We start from the raw sequence: 20,035 nt of genomic DNA, 5'->3' as shown, positions 1-20,035 counted from the left end.
TGCAGCAGGACAGGTAGAGGTGCAGCTAGACACGTGCCATTTCTCCTCTCCAAAGTCCCTCCTACTAATAGTGAAACGGGGTGGGGGAGGTTCTTGAGAAGAAACCCAGTGAAACAGAGTTTCTTGAGCAAAGCAGGAAGGGAAGTAAATAGTTTATTGGAAGCAGCAGGGAATAGGGAAAAGTGGCGGTCCACGTGATCTGCCAGAAAAGTGCAGGCACCCTTAAGGGCCTTGATGTCCAGCAGAGGCCTTCAGGTCACTCCGGGCCAAATGCCTTCATTGCACTCCGCCTTCTCTCAGGACCTGCGAGAGAGAGAAAAGCTCCCCAAGGGGGAGGGTCCCCAGAGGGAAAAGTCCATTTTGGTGTCTGCGCTAGGGTTTTTATATATGTCTGCGTGTCCTCTGTTGGTTGTGGTGAGTTTGGGATCCTGGGAATTCTGGAAAACAGCTCTCAGAATTTGCATAGGGCATTTGCAAGTCCTTTGAAGTGTCAGACTTGCTCCTGATGGCTCCTGGGTTTGTTGATTAGTCAACCGATAGCTTTGTGAAGCTCTGGTCCTTCTTATTTCTGCACCTTGGCCCCTCGCCCCTCAGGAAATTGACTCTTTTCTGCCGAGGCCTCTTCCCTGCCTGCCTATTTCCTTTCTATGTCCTCAACAGGACAGAGCAAATGAACACAGGCCAGTACAGACGCTTACAGGAGAGACCCAGGCCGGGCTGGGACAAGGCTATGAGGGTTGGGCGCGACAGAGGACTTGGATGAGGGGGTGTCTGGAGAGACCGGAGGAAGAGGCCGAGGTGGGGAGGGTGTCCATGTGGACAGAGGGACAGCTGCGCCAAGGCCCGTGGCAGGGGCGCCTGGCGGTTAGAGACGAGCAGGAGACTGTGCAGCTGGAGCTGGAGCTGGGGTGTGAGGGCCCGAGGCTGCGTGGACACACAGACGGCTTTGGTGTGCGCCCACGTCTTCTGGATGTGTTAAAACGCAGTTCTTCTCTTCTGTGTGGTGCTGGGGATGGAGCCCAGGGGCATTCTACCCCCAGCCCTTTTTATTTTGAAACAGGGCCTCGCTGTTGCAGGGGCTGGCCTTGAATCTGTGATCCTCCTGTCTTAACCTCTCAAGTGCCAGGATTCCAGGCGTGTGCCACCCTGCCTGGCTGTAAACTGCAGCTCCAGGGCCGAGGGTCGGCCAGGCCTGACAGCCTGCGCCTCTACCACGCGCAGCCACTCTGACAGCGAGGAGGGAGCCTGTGTGCCCCTAGGGTGCGGCCTTCCCTCAGGAGACTGAGCTCTGGGGACGCCTTGGGTTGTTCTGATCTGCAGAGCAACTCCATCTGACCTTTGTTTTGTTTTCTGGTTTTCTGCTGGAGATTAAGCTGGGCCTTGTGCACACCAGGCAAGTGCTCTGCCTCTGAGCTCATCCCAAGCCTTTGACCTTTGTCTTAAAGAAATCCCACAGACTGCTTGCTGGACTAGAGAGGGCAAGGGTGGAGTGTTTAGAAGCCTGCTAAGCAAAGCCAGGCGGGTGGCACACACTTGCAATCCCAGTATTTGGGAGGCTGAGACTAGAGGACTGCAAGTTCACAGCCAGCCTCAGCTACTGCGCGAGGCCCTCTGTGGAGACTCTGCCTCCTGAAGGTGGGACCAGCTTCCTCACGGCACAGCTGGGGCCGCGGCCCAGAACTATAACAGCACCGCTCCTGCCAGGGCCCGCTGGTCAAGGCCCAGAGGCCAGCTCAGCCCCAGGAGGAAGCCAGGGTCCCTGTCCTTGTTGGGGATGGTGGTGCCTGGGTTTAACCCCAGACCTCTCACCTCTACGTGCATGCTCCTCCGCTGAGTTACACCCCAGCCTAAGTGCCTAGTCCGGACAGAGCAGCGAGCTGTCTTGTACAGGAGGGAGGAAGGCACATTGGTGGCCATCTCTGGGACCGAGTTATGATCGTTCCCTATTTTTAATTTTATACATTCGATTAAAGGTGGGATTTTAGGCCAAGTGGGGTGGCCGGAGGTGCCAGGCGCTGGCTGTCCTCTCCGAGTGCCGTGGTCTTTGGTAAGGCCTTTTATCTGTTTGGGTTCTGGACACTGACTTGGTCCACTAGGGTGTTGATCATCCGAGAGGGCTGCTAGCTCTGGACAACTTTTTCTTTTTGTTTGTTCGTCTCATTTTGCTTTGTTGAGGCTTGCCAGGTCTGGCCATCGCCAGGTGTTTTGCTTTTTGGAGACAGGTGGCCTCAGTGACTCCCACCCCAGCCTCCCGACAGCTGGACTGCAGCTGTGCACCCCCATGCCTGGTGGGGTATCTCAGAAGTAGACACTGCAGGCCAGTGGTGTGTGAACAGCCAGGGCTCCAGCCTGCCAGCCGCGACCATCTCCCACCTCTGCCCCTGGCGGGAAGTGGCTTTCAAACAGGCAGGTGGCTGGGCCGGAAGGGCAGGCCCCCGCTGCTGGCCGCCAGCCAGGAGGAACCCTTCCCAGCCCTGGAACTCAGCAAACATGTTTCCCAAATCACCAGTCTGTGTTTTTCTTTCTTAGCATGTGTTTACTTGCTGCGTGTTGAACTATCTAGAAGCGGTAGAGACCCATTTCTTTCCAGCTTTGTGGTTCCACCTCCACCACTGAGTTCACCTGGTACCATGCTGCCGAGGCAGACATTTTACACATCGCTAATTTATTCTATTTTTTTTTTTTTTTTGGAACGGGGGATTGAACCCAGGGCATTCTACCTTTGAGCTATATTCAAAACCCAGGTCTTTCAACTTTTTATTTTAAAACAGGATTTTGCTAAATTGCTGAGGGATCCTCTGTGATCTGTGATCCTCTGGTCTCAGCCTCCCAAGTACTGGGATTACAAGAGTGCCACCTTAATTTATTCTGAGAGAGAGAGAGAGAGAGAGAGAGAGAGACCCTCCAGTTTTCCAGAAAATGAAAACGAAGCAGGACAGGTTAAGGAACCTGCTCCAGGTCACAGAGCTAGGAAATAGGAAAGTCATGGTTCAACCCCGGCCACGGACGCTGGTGCAGTCTGTGAGCAGGCCCCCCATCCCTTAGGTCTGCGGGCGGTGGCCGGTCGAGGGCAGGGGCTTTGCGGGCCGCACCCGGGGCAGGGCGCGCGGGCTCGGGAAGCCCTAGCCTCGGGCGTCGGCCTGGGTGTCCAGCGCCGGCCTGGGGCTCGGCGTCGGGCCGCCACGCGAACAGAAACCAAAACTCCCGGCGCGGGCGGGGGCCGCGGAGCCGGGGCGGGGCGTCCACACCCGGGGCGTCCACACCCGGGAGAGATGGCGGCGCGCGGCTGGGGGCGGCTGCTGGGCGGGCTGCGCGGGGGCCGGGGGCCGGGGCCGGCCTGGGGGCGCAGGGCCAGCTCGTACCCCGCGCTGAGCGCGCAGGCCGCCCGGGAGCCGGCCGCCTTCTGGGGCCCGCGGGCGCGGGGCGCGCTGCAGTGGGACGCCCCCTTCCACACCGTCTGGGACTGCGACCTCCGCGCCGGCAGGGTCGGCTGGTTCCTGGGGGGCCGGCTGAACGTGTCGGGTGAGTGAGGCCGCGGACCGGCCAGCACCGGAGCCCGTCCAGCGGGGAGGGGGACGGCTGGGGCCGAGGAGGGAAGCCCCAGCGCCTGACCCTTATCTCCTCCGCCTGAGCGGCTGGGAGGGAGCGGGCTCAGCCCTCCACTGTCCAGTGGAGGCTCCAGGCCCCCGGAAGCAGCTGCTGCTGTCCACTAGCCGGCATCCCCTGCTGCTCTAATGGGGCGGGGGGGGGCACTCTGCACCCTCACCCCAATCTAAGACACCCTCGGGCTGGGCGGAGGCTGGGCCTCCACGGTGAGCCTTACTAGGTGAGGGTACTGACCCGCAGGGTGGGAAGGGCCACCATGCCCCAGGTGCTCAGCCCCATGGCTAAGCCTGGAGGTGGACCCGAGGCTCTGCCCCCTCAGGTCGCAGGTGTCCCCTCCGCTGAGCCTCAGCCTCCTGGTGTAGGGTGGGCAGCAAAGCTCACCTGCGCGAGGGGCCCTGCAGGAGGGCAGGGAACAGACCCTTATCCCACCAAACAGTAGTAGCAATTTTTTTTTTTTCAGTACTAGGGATTGAACCCAGGAGCATTCTACCTCCCGAATTTTTATTCTTTATTTTGAAACATGGCCTCACTAAGTTGCAGAAGGCCTCCCAAGTACTGGGATCACAAGCATGCATGCCCCTTTCTTTATTTTGAAACGAAGTCTCACTAAGTTGCAGAGGGCTTCATGAAGTAACTGAGGCTGGCTGGGAATCTGTGATCCTCCTGTCTCAGCCTCCCAAGTATTGGGATTACAAGTGTGAGCCACCACGCCTGGCTAGCAGTAGGAATTTTAATGTATTATATTTAGAATTAGCCTGGAAATCGTAGGCAGTGTCTGTTTTTCAGAGAAACATAAAGGAACTCTGGACCAACTTCATTTTTTCCATAGTGTACATTATTTTGCAGGCTTAATCAAAGTGGCTCACTAGTATATACATGTTTTCTTTTAAGTTGAATCAGCTGTAAACGTCCTCAAACTAGAGGGGGAGGGGTAAGAAGGCTTTGGTAGAATGTGCTCTGGAGAAGGCTAGGGCCTATGGGCAAGCCGGGCGCAGCTCCCTGCAGGCTGCCTCTGGACTGGAGGCTGCGGGACATCCCCGGCTGGCTTCTGTAGTCCCAGCTGATAAGACAGCGGTTGGACCTTGCCCAGCAGATAGCAAGACCGGCGAGTCAGCGCTGGGTGGCTCTTGGTCTGCAGGGTTTTCATCTTGAGGGTGTCCCTGTCTACCCAACAGATGGCGGCATCCTTTCCCCCCGCAGTGCCTCCAACCAGGGTGGTGACAGTAGGAAGGGCCACGTGGCCGCGGGGGAGGCAGGGGCGGGCACCATGCAGCCTGGCCCTGGCTGGCACCTGTGACCGTGCATTCGGCCTTAGCACTGCTGCCGAGGCTGTTTCTGTCGGCCCGGGTCCACGTGGGTTGCCTGTGAGCAGCCTGGGATGCTGGGAAGCAGGGCCACTCTGGGCCAGGGCCGCCCTGGGGCCGTGGAAGTTGGAGGGAAGGTGCGGCTGCTAGGGTCCGGTCCCTCTGCCGGGTGATACAGCCTCCTTCACCTGCCTTGCCCCTTCCGGGATGTCTAGAGAGACCAGCTGTCCTCAGAGTGTGGTCCCCAGCCAGCAGCACCACGGATCTGGGGACCTTTTATACATGCAGATTCTGGGGTCTGTCCTAGGGCTCCAGAATCAGGAACCCTGGGGATGGAGGCCTGCCATCCGTGTTACGAAGCCCTGAGGAGCTTGGATGTGTGCACTCGGGTGGGACCACTCATCTGCATGTCCTGCCCCTTGCAGACAGAGGCCTGTACATATGTGTGGTGCTAGGGACTGGGCGCAGGGGCTTCTACCTCCGAGTTCCATCCCCACCCCATTCTCATTTTGAAGCAGGGTCTTATGAAGTTGCTGAGGCTGCCCTGGCCCTCCTGGATTAGGGCGTGTACTCCCTCCGCACGTGGCCAGGCCCTGCTAAGTGAGGCAGAGTGGATCAGCGTGCCGGAGGTGGCTGGACGCAGAAACACACACACACACACACACAGTGGTGCAGTTCAGTGTCTTCAACTCATGCCTGCCTTGAGCCCTTCGCGTTCACGCTGTCAATGTTCCCTCCTTTGCAAAACAAGGGTAACGTGTGTCCTAGTTACGGCTGTTGCATATCAAGCACTTTGCAAGCTAAGAGGCGCAGGCCAGCAAGCACCGTGCTCCTTGGCAGGTCCGGGCCAGGCGTGGACAGGGCCCAGAGTGCTGGCTGGCTGCTGCTCCCGAGTCTAGGTTGGAGTGGTCTTCCTGCTCATTCCCTGGCCCGGAGCCTTGGTTGGTCCTGGGGTTGGGATACTGTTGTCCTCCCTTCCCATAGCACCTGCTGTGCAACCAAGGTAGTCAGAGGAGGGACCTGTGAGGGATTAGGATGACATAGGCCATCAGGGTGGGGCCCTCGTGATTGAGTCCTGGTGGCTGTATAGGGCAAGGAGAGAGACCAGAAGAGACGCAGACATACAAGTTCCCGGTCTCTGCCATGTGACGTCCTGTGGCACCTTGGGACTGTCACGAGAAGGCCCTCACTAGATGCAGACCCTTGGACTTCCAGAACTGTGAGCGAAATAAGCCTCTTTTCTTTGTAAAGGTAGCCTGCCTTCAGCATTTTCTTAGTCTCAGAAAGCGGATTCATACCACTGGGATGACTCGACTCACAGGTGGGGCTCAGCTGGAACTCTGCTGACCAACTGACACAGGCTGCCCACTCTCGATGGGTGGGTCAGAGGTCGAGAGAGCAAGGCAGACACTGATGGGATTCTTCTGAGCAGCCTGTGGGGCCTGGGAGGGCCGCCTGCTCTCATGGGAGCTATGAGCCCCAGGCCCTGGCCTGTGTTAAGGATTAGCGAGGCACCTGGGGCTGCTACCTCGACTTTGGCAGCTGCGGAGTCCCGTGCTCTAGCGGAATGGACCACGTGGGTTTGCATCCCATCAGCCTGGGAGGGGGAACAGGCTTTGAAGGACGCGGGCATCTAGCGTCCAGCGCCCCAGGACCTCCTACCCAGAGCTCCGCGAGCCAGGTGGGCTGGAAGGTGAGTCTCCACCCCTTCAGTGGCTCGCCTCTGGCGCTTGCGTGCAGAACTGCCCTGCAGGAGATTCTCTGGAAAGCCAAATTTTGAGAGTGAGTCTTTGCCGCCTTTGAATTTTTGTCGTCCTTTGTGGGGCTCACAGATGTTCATACCCAGTGGTCTGTACACTCAAGACATCAAGGGCACATGCAGGTCCTGGGTGTGCATGGCTTTTAAAGCAAACAGTGAAGTGTGCATTTCAAAACCCCAAATTTTGGGTCTGATTTATTTCAAAGATGTGTGCATTCTTACTCAAGCAGGACTGTAAATAAACTTTTTTTTTTTTTGCAGTACTGGGGATTGAACTCAGGGGCATTTTACCTCCGAGCTACAACCCCTGCCCTATTTTTTATTCTTTATTTTGAAACAGGGTCTCACTGAGTTGCAAAGAGCCTTACTTTGCAAAGTGGGAGTACCTCAGAGGTAGAATGCCTCCGGTTCAATCCCCAGTACAAAAAAAACCAAAACCAAAACCAAAAACAAACCTCTGAATGAAAATGTAACTCCCATCTTAGAAGGTGGATCCCAGGGAAGAATCTTTGAATTCCTCCCAGTTGTTAGAGGCATGGCTTACTTTAAATAGCGGACGCTTCTGGAAAGTTGGCAAATAAACCCTTGTGACTGATGTAATATCTTAACACATGCCAGGGAGCGTTGCTATGTAAGGAAAACTACTGAGATCCCTTCAGTGAATATTAACTCCTCGGTCCCTTTGGATGCCTGTCTGCCTGCCTGCCTTCCCTTCTCTCTCTCTCTCTCTCCTTTCTTTTTCTCTCTTCTTTCTTTATCTCTTTCTTCTTTCTTTCTCTCTTTCTGTCTTTCTTCTTTCTTTCTTTCTCTTGCAGTACTGGGGATAAAACCCAGGGGCATTCTACCTCCAAGCTACACCCCAGCCCTATTTTTATTCTTTATTTTGAAACAGGGTCACTGAGTTGCAAAGGGCCTCACTAAGTAGCTGAGGCTGGCTGTGAACCTGCGGTCCTCCTGTCTCAGCCTCCCAAGTACCGGGATTACAAACGTGCATAACCACACTGGCTTGTTTATTTATTTAGTCTGCTGCCCTGGGGATTGTATTCCCTGATGCTCTGCCACTGGTCTGTATCCAAGACCTTTTTTGTTTGGAGACAGGGTCTTGCTAATTTGCCCAGGTGGCCTTGAACTTTCTATCCTCCTACTTCAGCCTTGAGAGTTGTTGGGATTACAGGTGTGTGCCACCTGGTAGTGCCTGGTAAGAGACCAGAGTCCCTGGGCTGGGAGTGTAGCTCAGTGGTCAAGCACTCGCCTGCCATGTGTGAGAGGCCCTGGGTTCCATCTCCAGCACTGCAAGAAAACAAAGAGAGTTTTTGAAACACCTCCATCAGTGTGTGCCTTCCTTATAGTGAAAACAACACTCTTGTAATTCTTTGCTGTTGTTGATGAAACTAAACTCGTGTGAGCCACCAACAGCGAAGGGCTCGGGTGCTCAGGGGCTGCGTTGCCCTGGATGGGCGGGGCACCGGGGACTTCGAGGGGGCCCTGAGATGGTGATGGAGCTCTGCCTGGGCCTCAGCTCATCCTCCGACCTCAACACGAGCTGACCACTGGCCCCAGTGTCCAGATGGGGAGATCAGGGCTGCCTCATCTAGAAACACCCCTAATGAGCCTGGTTCCTAAGCCAGGGCATAAGTCAAGGGCAAACTTACAACAGTGTAATGACCTCAGTTCACACCGTCATTTAGATAATGTCCAGCAACTCTGACGCTAATGTTGGTCATGCGGCACTTACTTCCCTTGTAGCGGAGCAAGGTGGCACAAGCCTGTTACCCTAGTACCTGGGTGGCTGAGATAGGAGGATTGCAGCTTTGAGGCCAGCCTCTGCAACTTAGTGAGGCCCTGTTTAAAAAAAAAAAAAGTGAAATATGTCTGGAGGTATAGCTCAGAGGTAGAATGCCACAGGGTTCAGTCCCCAGTACAAAAAAAAAAAAAAAAAAAAAAAGAAAGAAAGAAAGAAAGAAAAAAAGAAAAGGAATGAATAGTTGTGTGTGTGTGTTTGAAAGCAGAGGGAACTTTATTATCATGGTTCCTGAAGCCACCATAACGGATTTCTTCTCTAGTCCTGTTCTTTCTCTAATCCTGATGATTTTTAGTTAGGTCCGGGCAGACACTCAATCCACAGCGACGGCCCTCTGTCAACTTGTGTTCGACAGGGTAAAGTTGCGAGGTTTTACAGCTGCTGGGGCGAGTCCCCATGATAAAGGAGCCGGCAGGTGGTGGGCAGGGGAGCGCTGGGGCCCAGAGGGACCTCTTGGGCAGAACGGAGGGTGGTGGTGTGGCCTTTGACAGCTGGACAGGCCCAGCTGGCAGGAGCCGCTGCGGCTGGCTTCGGAGCGACGCGGCTGGCCCAGCTCTTCTTGGGAATCCTTGCAAGGGGGTTGTTTGTCCTGCTGCCCAGTTCTTTGGGATTTTTTTTTTAAAGAAACTGAATGATTTCCTTCCTTCTTTCCTTCCTCCCTCCCTCCTCACCTCTTCCCTCTCTCTCTTTCCTTCTCTCCCAGCCCTCCCCTTTCCTCTGTGGTGTTGAGGCAGTAGTGGGAACCGGAAGCATGTGCTAATTGCCAACGAGTACTGGCTTTAGGGCCCCCTGGGCCCCACCGTGTGGTGACTGAGCAGAGCAGCGTTCTGGGTTTCCCTTGGACCACTGAGGCACCCCTGACCCCCTGACCCCACAGCAGGAAATCCTCCAATGCATAGCAGCGCCCAGGGCGTCGCACCTCCCCGTGGATTAGGAAGGTGAGCTTTTTATGGAATAACAAGGTTTTTCAGCAGTTAGCTGCTGGTTGGCCAAGGGCTGGACTGAGTCCCAGAGTTTTGAGCCGTGGTCCCAGGCTGCTTGCCAGTGAGGCATGGCCAGATGTCAGACAGGGTGGCACGGGTGTTCAGCTCCTAGCCTTCCAAAGGAAAAAGAGGCCCGTAGGCTCTGGAAGCTACACAGAGAGGAGACGTACTGTGAGCCCGGCGCGGTGGCACAGCCTGGAATCCCAGTGCTTGGGAGTCTGAGGCAGGAGGGTCCCAGGCTCAAGGCCAATCTCTGCAGTTTAGCCAGATCCTGTTTCAAAATAAAAGATTAAAAACAGGACTGGGATGTAGCTCAGAGATAGAACCTACACCTCTGAATTCAATCCTGTGCCTCAAACAAAAAAGAAAAAAAAAGAAGAAAGAAAAAAAGAATGTAAGCCAGGCGCACACTTCTAACCCCACACTCGGGAGGCAGAGACAGGAGGATTGCACAGGTTCAAAGCCAGCCTCAGCCACTTAGGCCCTCAGCAACTTAGTGAGACCCTGTTTCCAAACAAAATATAAAATAGGTCTGGGAGTGTAGCCCGGAGGTAGAAAGCCCCTGGGTTCCACCCCCAGTACCACACACACACACACACACACAAAAAAAAAAAAAAAAAAAAAGAAAGAAAAGGAAAGAAAGAAAGACAGAAAGAGAATAGGCGAGCAGGTGGAGACAAGAGCATCTTCCTCGTGTGGCCTGGGACAGGAGAGGTTGCAGCTCAAGGGCCGTCTCGTTAGGTGCACATGCTCGGGACAGTGGCCCCTGTGTGCGGAAGCCCTCTGGTGGTGCTGACACCAGTCAGGTTTGAGAGGTGCCCATCTGGGCCTGGCTTGGCAGCTCAGTGGTAAGCCTCTCAGGCAGTTAGAGAGTGTGGAGTGTAGGCTGATGCCTGCAGTGTAGGTGGGAGGGGTGGCACAGGCAGAAAGCCAGTCAAAGGCCCTGGGGCAGGGAGCTGTCCTTACCCCGCTGGACCAGCATGGAGAGGCTTGTGTGTGGGGCCTCGGCAGTCACCCGTCTAGTACCCTCTGTGGTAAGGACACGGCCCTTGGGCTCTGCTCTGAATGGTCTGGGTTTATGCCATTTGTCCGTCAGCCTCTGGAAAGCACTGGACACTCGGCTGACTGGATGGCTTTCTGCTGTGACAGGCCTCGCCCTCTGCTCTCCTGCTTAGCCTAAACACTACTGAGGTGGTGGGGTGAGCTCAGGCACTCTGTGGGGGAGAAGGAAGTCCCTGTGCCCTCTGCCTCGGGAGAGGGACCAGGGGGAGGTATCAGATGTGGTTTGAGCCCTTCCTGCAGCCCCCTAGCGGGGCCTTGGGCAACTCCGGGCATGGCCCCTTAGAGGCTGTTTGCTGGTCTGCCTCTGGCCGTCAAGTGCTGGAGGTGAGAGCAGAGCTTCCTGGTCGGCTCCGCACGCAGCTTCTCCCTGGGCAGGTGGGGTCGCATTTGTCCCCAGCTCCCAGTGAGGCTGTGGTCCAGCGTGAGCAGCGCCCTGTCTTCCTGGCCCACCTGGGCACACACCTTTGCCCCGTCTGATTTTATTATTATTATTTTTTTGGTACTGGGGGTTGAACCCAGGGGCATTCTACCTCCGAGCTATGCCCCCGAGCCCTATTCTATTTTTATTTCGACAGGGTCTTGCTAGGTTGGTGAGAGTCTCATTACTTGTTGAGGCTGTCCTCGAACCTGCGGTCCTTTTGTCTCAGCCTCCCACACACTGGGGTTACAGGTGTGTGCCCCCATACCTGGCGGCCACCCAGTCCGGTTGGTTATTCTCTGAGAATTGCTGCAGAGTCCGCCCTCAGCTGAGTGCCCAGCGTTATATGACCTGCCCAGGGTCGCCGAGGCCAGGCACTTGGGCACGAGGCCCTGGGCCAAAAGGTGGCCTTCCTGCTGATTGCTGAGTGAGAAGCCAGAAGATTCTTGGTTTGAGTGTGACAAAACTGGACTTTTGGCCTGGGAACACACACACACACACACACACACACACACACACACACACACACCAGTCAGAGAAACCACGCATCAGCCCATGGGACCAGCCCACAGGTCTCCTCCCAGTGGTCTTTCTCACCCTCAGAGCCCGTGGCCCCTGCCTGGGCAGCCTGGCTGTGAGTCCTGCCGGGTTTCTGTCTCCCCCCGATGCCCGCAGGCAGGCTCAGCTCCTTACTGCTCATCTGGAGTGTTATGGGGTGATAGTGGAGGGCTGGGCGTGGGCCGGGGTCCTGGGGATTGAACCCAGGGCGTTACACCTCTGAGCTATACTCCCAACCTGTATTTATTTATTTATTTTTTTGATGGTACTGGGGATGGAACCCTTCTACCTCTGGGCTACACTCGCAGACCTATATATATATATATATATATTTTTTTTTTAATTTGGAAACAGGGTCTCTTAAGCCAGCGAGGCTGGCTTCAAACCTGTGCAGTCTTCCTGTTTCCACCTCCCAAGCATGGCGATTATAAGCGTGCACCACCACGCCCGGCCCAGCCTGTATGTTTTATGTTGAAATAGAGTCTTGCTAAGTTGCTTAGGCTGGCCTTGAACCTGTAATCCTCCTCTCTCAGTCTCCCGAGCACTGGGGTTACATGCTGCCATGCCTGACTTTCTCTTCTATCTGTCAGTACCTCAAAGAAACGTCCTGTGTCAGTTACTAATACTGGTAATCTTTTCCTGTATTTCAATTTGTTAAATTTCTGAGGTGCTATTTACGTGCGGGACTCTGAGGTGATCCCAGAGTCCAGGTGGGCTACACCTGGGCTGAGACACACATTTTCCCGAGGCCTGGGGACAGCGGTGCAGGTGGGGAGGAAGGAGGTTTTTGGTGCTGTGGAAGGGGCTGTGTTGACCGGGCTGAGCAAAGCTCACCTTTGAAATCAGATGTCGGCAAACAGACCAGTCAAGCCACCGTCCGGTTTACAGTAAGTCGGCGGCATTGACCTGTTTGTGCCAGCCAGTCATCTGCTCTGAGCTCAGGTGACTGAGGGGAGGGGGCAGAGCTTTCCAGAAAACCAGGAGGCCTTGTCCTACCATCGAGTGGCTTCTTGGCATGAGCTGTGGTGCGGGTACTACGGGCTGGCAGGGAGGGAGCCTGCGTCCCTGTGCCACACCTCCGCCCAGGCTCTGGCCCAGAGTAGGCACAGGGGCCTCCCGGGTTCATTTCTATACCAGGAGGGTCCTCCTCGCACTGGGGGCTCTTTCTTCATGAGTGCCCAGTGCAGGCTGCACGTCGAACCCCCAGGAAGGTTGGAAAGCCAGGGCGCGCAGCCTGGGGCCATCGGGCAGGGGGTGGCAATGTGTAGCCAGGGTTGGGACCACCGGCGGGGCGGGGCTGCCCCTGAACATTGGTGGGAGGTTGCCTTGCTCCTTGGTGACAACCCTGCGGCAGGCAGAGCCCTCACCCTGGACGGGCAGGCAGGGTCCCTCTCCACAGAAGGAGGCTGAGGCCACTGCAGAGCCGCCGCCCTGGCTCGCTCTCAAGCACGGCCGTTAATGTCTGCATGCCCTGTTTTTGTACAGTCAACTGCTTGGATCGGCATGTTCAGAAGTCCCCCGAGAGCGTCGCTTTGATCTGGGAGCGTGACGAGCCTGGCACGGAGGTGAAGATCACTTACAGGTACACCGCCGGGTCTCGGCACCAGCAGCCACCAGCCTCCGCTGGAATGGCCAGCTCACGGCCCCTGCGGGTCCCGCCACCATGAAGGAGCCCTGGCTGACCGCCCCGCTGGCAGTTTGCCGTCTTGGATTCCCACAGAAGGAACAAGCATGGCGATGTTCGTCCCAGCTGGCTGTTGTGTCTGGCTCTGGGGAGGGGTTGCTGAGTATTAGGAAAGGGGTCTCAGCCTTGGAAGAGCAGCCTCATCCTGGGAAAAGAAACAGGGCACCAGCGAGGCACACACGCTGGGCCAGGACGCCAGCGCTCAGCCTCTTACCATGGCACCTTTGGGAGTGTGGGACTACACATCAGTCTTCCAAAGAGATTTTTAGCAATGTGGTGGGCTGGCCAGTGTCACACACACCTATAATCCCTGTACTCAGGAGGCTGAGACAGGACAGAGGACAGCCTCAGCGACTTAGTGAGACCCTGCTTCAAAATAAAAGAAAAAATAGGTCTGGGGTATAGCTCAGAGGCAGAACACCCTGGGTTCAATCCCCAGTACCAACAAACAACAACAACAACAAACACAAAAGCCAAGAACATAGTTTTATTCTTTGGTTTCTTTTAAGCAGAGTCTGTGCCAGCGTGTTTGCGCAGCTATAGGAGGTCTGGTGATGGGGAGCCTGCCTAAGCTGCTTCCAGGGGTGTCTCCAGGGATCTGGGTGCACTGTGGAAGCCCCTGGCCGGGCTGGCTCAGTGGTGGAGTGCTGCCTGGTGTGCACAGGCCTTGGGCTCCATCCCCAGGGCTGCCCAAAGCTCCCTCAGCCCATCCTGTGCCTCAGTTGTGTGTCTGTCCTCCTCACCCTCTCCACCCCACCCCAGCCGGGTCTTCTGGAGCGACTGCTGTCCTGGGGGCTGGGGAGTAGCTTCAGGCTTTCCTGTATATCACCCAGCAAGTCTTAGGTGGGTGCCTTTTCATCATTCAGGGAAGGGTAGGATATGCTGTGGTAACAAACAATCCCCAGTGCATGGCAGAGTGGATGCTCTTGACTGGGAGGTCAGGGAGGGCCTCTCGAGGGCACTTGAGCTCAAGCCCAGTCGACGGGAATCGAGTGTCCTGGAAACAGAAAACAGGGGCATTTGGGTGGGACATGGGAGCGAGGGGGACATAGAAGGGTGCTTGGAGAAGCAGGTCCAGCCTGGGGACTGAGTGCAGCCACTTGGTGGCTTGGGAGCAACGCACACGGACCGTTTCCCACCTGCTTCTGGAGCTTGGGTTCTATCCACACCAGATTCGCCAAGCCTGGCCATGCTTGGCCATCAGGTTGGCACACAGCAGGTGATGCTGGTTAGCAGAACCCTCGGGGTGGTGGGTCCTGTGCTCCTTGGCCGTTGCCCATGGGGCCGAGCCTGGCCTGTGTTGGTTTCTTATCTCTTGTTCCTGGTTCCAGGCTCCATGGGTCCTACAGGCCAGCAGCATCTTACCCTGGGAGCCTCAGGTCCCCAGGCAGCCCTGTGCACAGGCAGCTAGGGGCCACGTGATGGCTGGCTGTCCCTGGACCCTGTGGGGGCAGGCAGCCCTGTGCACAGGGAGGCAGGAGCCATGGTGATGGCTGGCTGTTTTTGGCCCTGGGGGGCAGGCATCCCTGTGTACAGGGAGCTGGGGACCACGTGATGGCTGTCTGTCCCTGGGCCCTGGGTGCTGCCCCCAGCTGGGCTCGGCAGGCCTGCAGAGACCCGTGGTTAAACGTCAACCCTGCAGGAGCACCCAGGCTGCAGCCTGCAAGGTAAAGCAAAGAGTGACTTCAGTCCACACAACCAGGCAGCCCCAGGACAGACACGTTTATGAGTGCAGGCAAAGTATTTATTATTCTGTCTCTCCGAGTATAAGGGGACGTAGTCCGACGTGGTTTTTCAGACCTTAGCCACGTTGGTATCAGGTGACTCTGTTTGTTTTGAAGTGTACTTGCAGGTTATCTGTGATTTCAGAGTATTTGAAGGACTCCAGTTAATCATGTTCCTGATTGTTCTAAGTGTTTGACCTGAGATTTTCTTCCTCTGCTTTCTGAGGAAAGCCCCTTACTTGTTGGTTGTCCTGTGAGCAGAGACACCGCCCCCCCCCACCTCCGGCCGCATAAACAGCCCCATAAACACAGAGCCGCTCAAATTAAGTGAGCTTCTGTCCAGATCCTGTGTGGGGGTGACCCAAGGTACCCCTAGATGGTCCCAGGCCTCCAGGGCTCCAAGATCAGAGCACAGTGTATACTCCTGAATCCTGGCACTTTGGAGTCTGAGACAGGAGGACCGCAGGTTCAGTAGAACAGGGCTGGTGGTATACCTCAGAGGCAGAACACCCTTAAGATCCATCCCCAGTAAAACACACACACAGTCAAACAGTTTGCCTGGGTTTCATCCATATCCCCTCTCCTCTCCCTCTTTCTTGCAGTGCTAACCGGGTGTGGCGGCACACGCTTGTAATCCCAGTACGAGGGAGGCTGTTTCCCATCATGAAGCTTGCAGCCTCTCTCGAAGTGTGGGGAGGGCTTCTGGCCACGCGCACCTGCAGTGGAGGGTGCCTGTGGGGCCAACGTAGCCCGTGGCCCCCGCTGGCTCTGTTTGACGGAGCTTGGGGGATAATGGTCTTGGCAAGGCGGTCAGGCAGCGTGGTTTTAGAACCAATGACCATGTGAGTTATGTAATATTCCAGAAGTAAAGATAACAAGGTTCATAAGTCCAGGTTAACCTTATTTTATTTCAATGAACTTATAACTGATACTCTACAAAACTATGCCATCTTCTGCTCAGCATCTGTGTCTCTAGTTTTTCCCTTTTTGTGGCTGTTGTAAAAACCGCCTTGATTTGGCATGACTTTACCATTGTGAATGAACAGTCAGCATCACTCTTTCAGAGTGTAACTAGAACTGAGAGTGCTTGTCATTCTGTGTTAGAAGTGACAGGAAGTAATGTTTGGGCGTTTCAGGATGACCCTGGGGAGGCTGGGGTGGGTGCTGCCCTGGAAACCCCACGAGGACCAGGGCAGGGGCAGTCAGGGCGGGCTGGTGGTTTGCGGCCTGATTCGGCTGATGCCTGCCTGTGTGGTTGACTGCTGCAGGGCAGGGATCAGGCTGGAGCATCTCAGGTCCCGGGCCATGCACACGGCCCAGCCGTTCCTTCTCAGGCAGGGGAGAAAACCTCTGATTTCTGCCTGCCAAGGCCAGTGGCCACCACAGCTGCTCAAGGTCTGCTCTAGTAGGTTCTGGTATTTACTCTGTAATATTATTAGTTTTCTTTTTGTGCTGGGAGTTGAACCAGGGGCATATACCTCCAATCTAAGCCCCCAGTCCTTTTTATTTTCTATTTTGAAGCAGGGTCTCACTAAGTTGTTGAAGCTGGCCTCAAACCTACAATCCTCCTGTCTCAGCCTCCTGAATATTGGGATTGCTGGTGTGTACTAATGTTTATTATGTAATTTGTTAGTTCCATCCACGGTGGACTCATCTGGATATGGATTCGTGGCACGACAACCCTTTTTCAAAAGGGACAAATCTGGCCAGGCGTGGTGGCGCACTCTTGTCATCCCAGCATTTGGGAGGCTAAGACAGGAGGATCGTGGTTTGAGGACAGCCCCAGCTACTGATTGAGGCCCTTTGCAACTCAGTGAGACCCTGTTTCAAAATAAAGAATACAAAAAATAGGACTGGGGGTGTAGTTGGGAGGTAGAATGCCCCTGGGTTCCATCCCCAGTACAGGAAAAAAGAAAAAAAAGAAAGAAAAAGGACAGATCCATGCATCTTCAGGACTCTTCACTAAACCCTCTGGGTGTTTTCCAGAGGTCTTTGGCACATTTTCCGCTAGTGCAAATGTTTTTTTCTTCACTTCCTCCCAAATTTACAGCTTGACATTTTATTAGCAATTACTTTTATGAAAGTGTTAAGTAAGAGGAAGGAAGTATATGGGTCCACACTCAAGCCGCAGCCTGCCTGGGGTTGCAGCGAGGTGGATGGTGCAGAGCAGCCTGGAGGCCCAGCAGATGGTGCAGGGCCGTGTGGACTGGGCCGGTCCCTCAGAACTGGCCGCCGCTTTTTATTTTCAACCTTGGGGAAAGCAAATGCTTTTAGAACATTAAAACCTACCTCTTCCCCAAATTCCAGCAGGGAAGGACTGACAAGCGGACTTTGGCACGTAAACAGCTTGCATGGCCGGGGAGACGTTCTGCCAGGACGCAGCTGTTTGGCGGGCTGGGCGTCCACCAGTGTGGGCTTGGCTGGGGCCACCCGCCTGCAGAGCCCCGGGGTTCTTAATGCTTTGGCACCGCTTCCCTCCGTGTTCTGAGCTGCTCTTTGTGGCTGAAGGGAGAGAACTTCTCTTCCGGAGACAAGACTCAGGCCAAGCACTGAGTTTTCTAAGAGGAAACCAGGCAGTAATGAGGACAGAGCTGTTGGGGCTCCCTCCCGAGGGCGACCGAGCATCTCTTATGAGCTGGGCTTAGTTCTGGATGCTGGGAAGGAGGTGATAAACGGAGCCCAAATCTGCCCAGGTAGACCTGGACCTCCAGTAGGACAGGCGGACAGTGGAGACCCGTCTCCTGTCTAGTGTCTACTTCATGGAGACCGTAAAATGAACAAGGTGTCCACTCTCAGTTTATTTCTTTTTTCTTTTCTTTTTTTCCCCACAGTACTGAGGTTTTAATCCAGGGGCATTCTACCTCCAAGCTACACCCCCAGCCCTACTTTTTATTCTTTATTTTGAAACAAGGTCTCACTAAGGTGCTGAGGGCCTCACTAAGTAGCTGAGGCTGGCCATGGACCACGATCCTCCTGTCTCAGCCTCCTGAATGCTGGGATTACAAGTGCATGCCACCATACTCAGCTCAGCTTGTTTATTTCTTAAACACAACTTATCTCACTTGGCTGGCATCAGGGAATGGCCAGGAGTGAGAGATACTTTCACATATTTACCAGGAAGAGTAAATAAATGCCAGGGCACTTCATCTCTTCTCTGAACTTGCTATTTCCTGCTTTGGGCTGATCTCAGACTGAGGCTGGGCACAGAGCATGCATTTCTGTTGTCCGAGTTCAGCCTGGCCTTCACACCAGTGACAGATACTTGCAGATAGGTTATATCTTCAGCACTGAACACAAATCATTCCCAGTCTATATTAAGAATTGTCTAGAGAAAATCTCTTCCATCCTCCAGTGCCAGTCAGCAAATGTTCCTGGTCTTCAGCTCGAGGAGCACCAGGCCTCATTCGTGTATCTGTGTACTGCATTTGCGTAGATCCACACCAGAAGCTGGCCCTGAATCGTCTGCACCGCAGAAAACTTCACTCATCCTGCTCGGTACCTGAACAATTGTTATATTCCTCCTTGCACTTAAAATTCCAACTTATTTTACTGGAATCGTTTCCCAGAAAGCTACAGACTGTAGCTTGGAAAGTGCTCTGGGTGCAAGACAGAATGCCCAACAGGCAAAGCGGGAGCTGGTGTCTCCCGAGCAGAGGCCCTGCTCTCCTGAGCGGCCCCGGGTGTGCCGTGGGGATGGAACCTGGGTCGCTGCGCACTCCACGATGAGCCGCACCCTCGGCCCGCTTTCCCTTTTCATGCAGCAGCCCTGGCACTTCAGCTCTGTGCAAGTCTTTGGGAAGTCACACGCATGCAGAACAGTCACACGCACGCAGAACAGTCACACGCATGCAGAACAGGCTTTTGGACAGTCTCAGAATACTTGGGATGACAGAATGACACTTATTTTTCAATGATTTCAAGACCAAGAAACATTTGTTGGCCATATTTTCTAATGGTACAAGTTGGAGGAGATTGTGATGAAAAATGAATGTTTAAAATGAAAAATATCCAAGTTTTAAAATATAATAGGTTAAGCTGGGCGGGTGGGCATGTTTGTAATCCCAGCATTCGGGAGGCTGAGACCAGAGGATCGCGGTTCTCAGACAGCCTCAGCTACTTAGTGAGGCCCTCTGCAACTCAGTGAGACCCTGTTTCAAAATAAAGAATAAAAATAGGGCAGGGGGTGTGGCAAGATAGGTTAGCCACAAAGATGAGTAGAAATTGAAATGGAATTTGGTAGGGGCAAACGAAGTGTGCGGTTTGCACAGGAGGAGGTGCTTACGTTCTCTTGACAGCTGTGGTGGCAGCTGTGAGATCCAAGCTCCCACGCAGAGGTGGCTACTTAGGGAGCTCACCCAGGCCTTTCAGATGGAGGCCCACAGCCCTTCCTTTACTTCAAGCTCTGAATAAGGGCGGAGCTTCCCCATCATTGCCTGGGGCGCACTGGCCTCCTCTCCCAACACTGCCCAGAAGCTTCGACCTCCAGAGCTGAGGTGAAGACTGCCCTGAAGGCCGGAGGGACTCACGCTTTTGACCGTAGCTAGTTTTTCCTTCCCGAGGAGTAGGAGCATTTCTGTGTCCTAGATTCTGTGAGCTTTGTTCGGGGTCCGGGGCATCTGGGGGTGTCTTCACTTGGGCCAGGGGTGGGTGAATGGCACCTTTGTCGCCCTTCTGAAAGCTTTAAGGAGAAAGTGTGGAATTTCAAGAGGTGCCGCTGAGCTCGACTGAGCCTGGACTCGGCTCTCAGCCTTTGCAGGGTGGCTGTGGGCACAGCAGTGGCTTCCTTGAGCCCCACTTGGGATGAGGCGTCATTCCATTGCACTATGGCCCCCAGCGGCCTCCAGTTGGACCTCTCCTCTCTCGGGAGCCCTCTTTTGTGCTGCCCCCTAGCAGAGGGGACGTGCTGTTGGGCCCGGAGCTGACACACCTGCTGAGGCCTCTTGCAGCATTGCAGAGGGCAGGGTGGGGAAGCTGGGGCCTCCCCAAGCCAGACCCCGGCCCTGGAATGGGGCTGCAGGTTGGAAGAGCCACAGCCTCAGGGGGAGGAAGCCGCCTAGGCCTTCGCCCCTGACCGGCAGGGCGGCCTCTTGCTGCCCCTGGCCCCGTCGCTTCAGAGACCTGGGGACCCCTTTCCCT

At 55.1% G+C, this 20,035-nt stretch overlaps 1 protein-coding gene across 1 annotated transcript in view; it reads left to right on the top strand.

Annotated features, from left to right (window-relative positions):
* Positions 1–3,272: 3,272 nt before the first annotated feature.
* Positions 3,273–20,035, top strand: part of ACSS1 (acyl-CoA synthetase short chain family member 1) — a gene marked incomplete at both ends in the record, with an annotated part of 34,645 nt that continues 17,882 nt past the window's right edge. The window contains 2 exons of the mRNA XM_080716450.1: positions 3,273–3,522; positions 12,977–13,073. Coding sequence (XP_080572576.1) covers positions 3,273–3,522; positions 12,977–13,073 — 347 coding nt within the window. The remainder of the gene's footprint in view (positions 3,523–12,976; positions 13,074–20,035) is intronic.

Source organism: Muscardinus avellanarius (genome assembly GCF_963383645.1).
Source record: "Muscardinus avellanarius genome assembly, chromosome: 19".
NCBI lineage: Eukaryota > Metazoa > Chordata > Mammalia > Rodentia > Gliridae > Muscardinus > Muscardinus avellanarius.
Note: the sequence above shows the minus strand (reverse complement) of the source record. Positions and strands in the feature narration are given on the sequence as shown.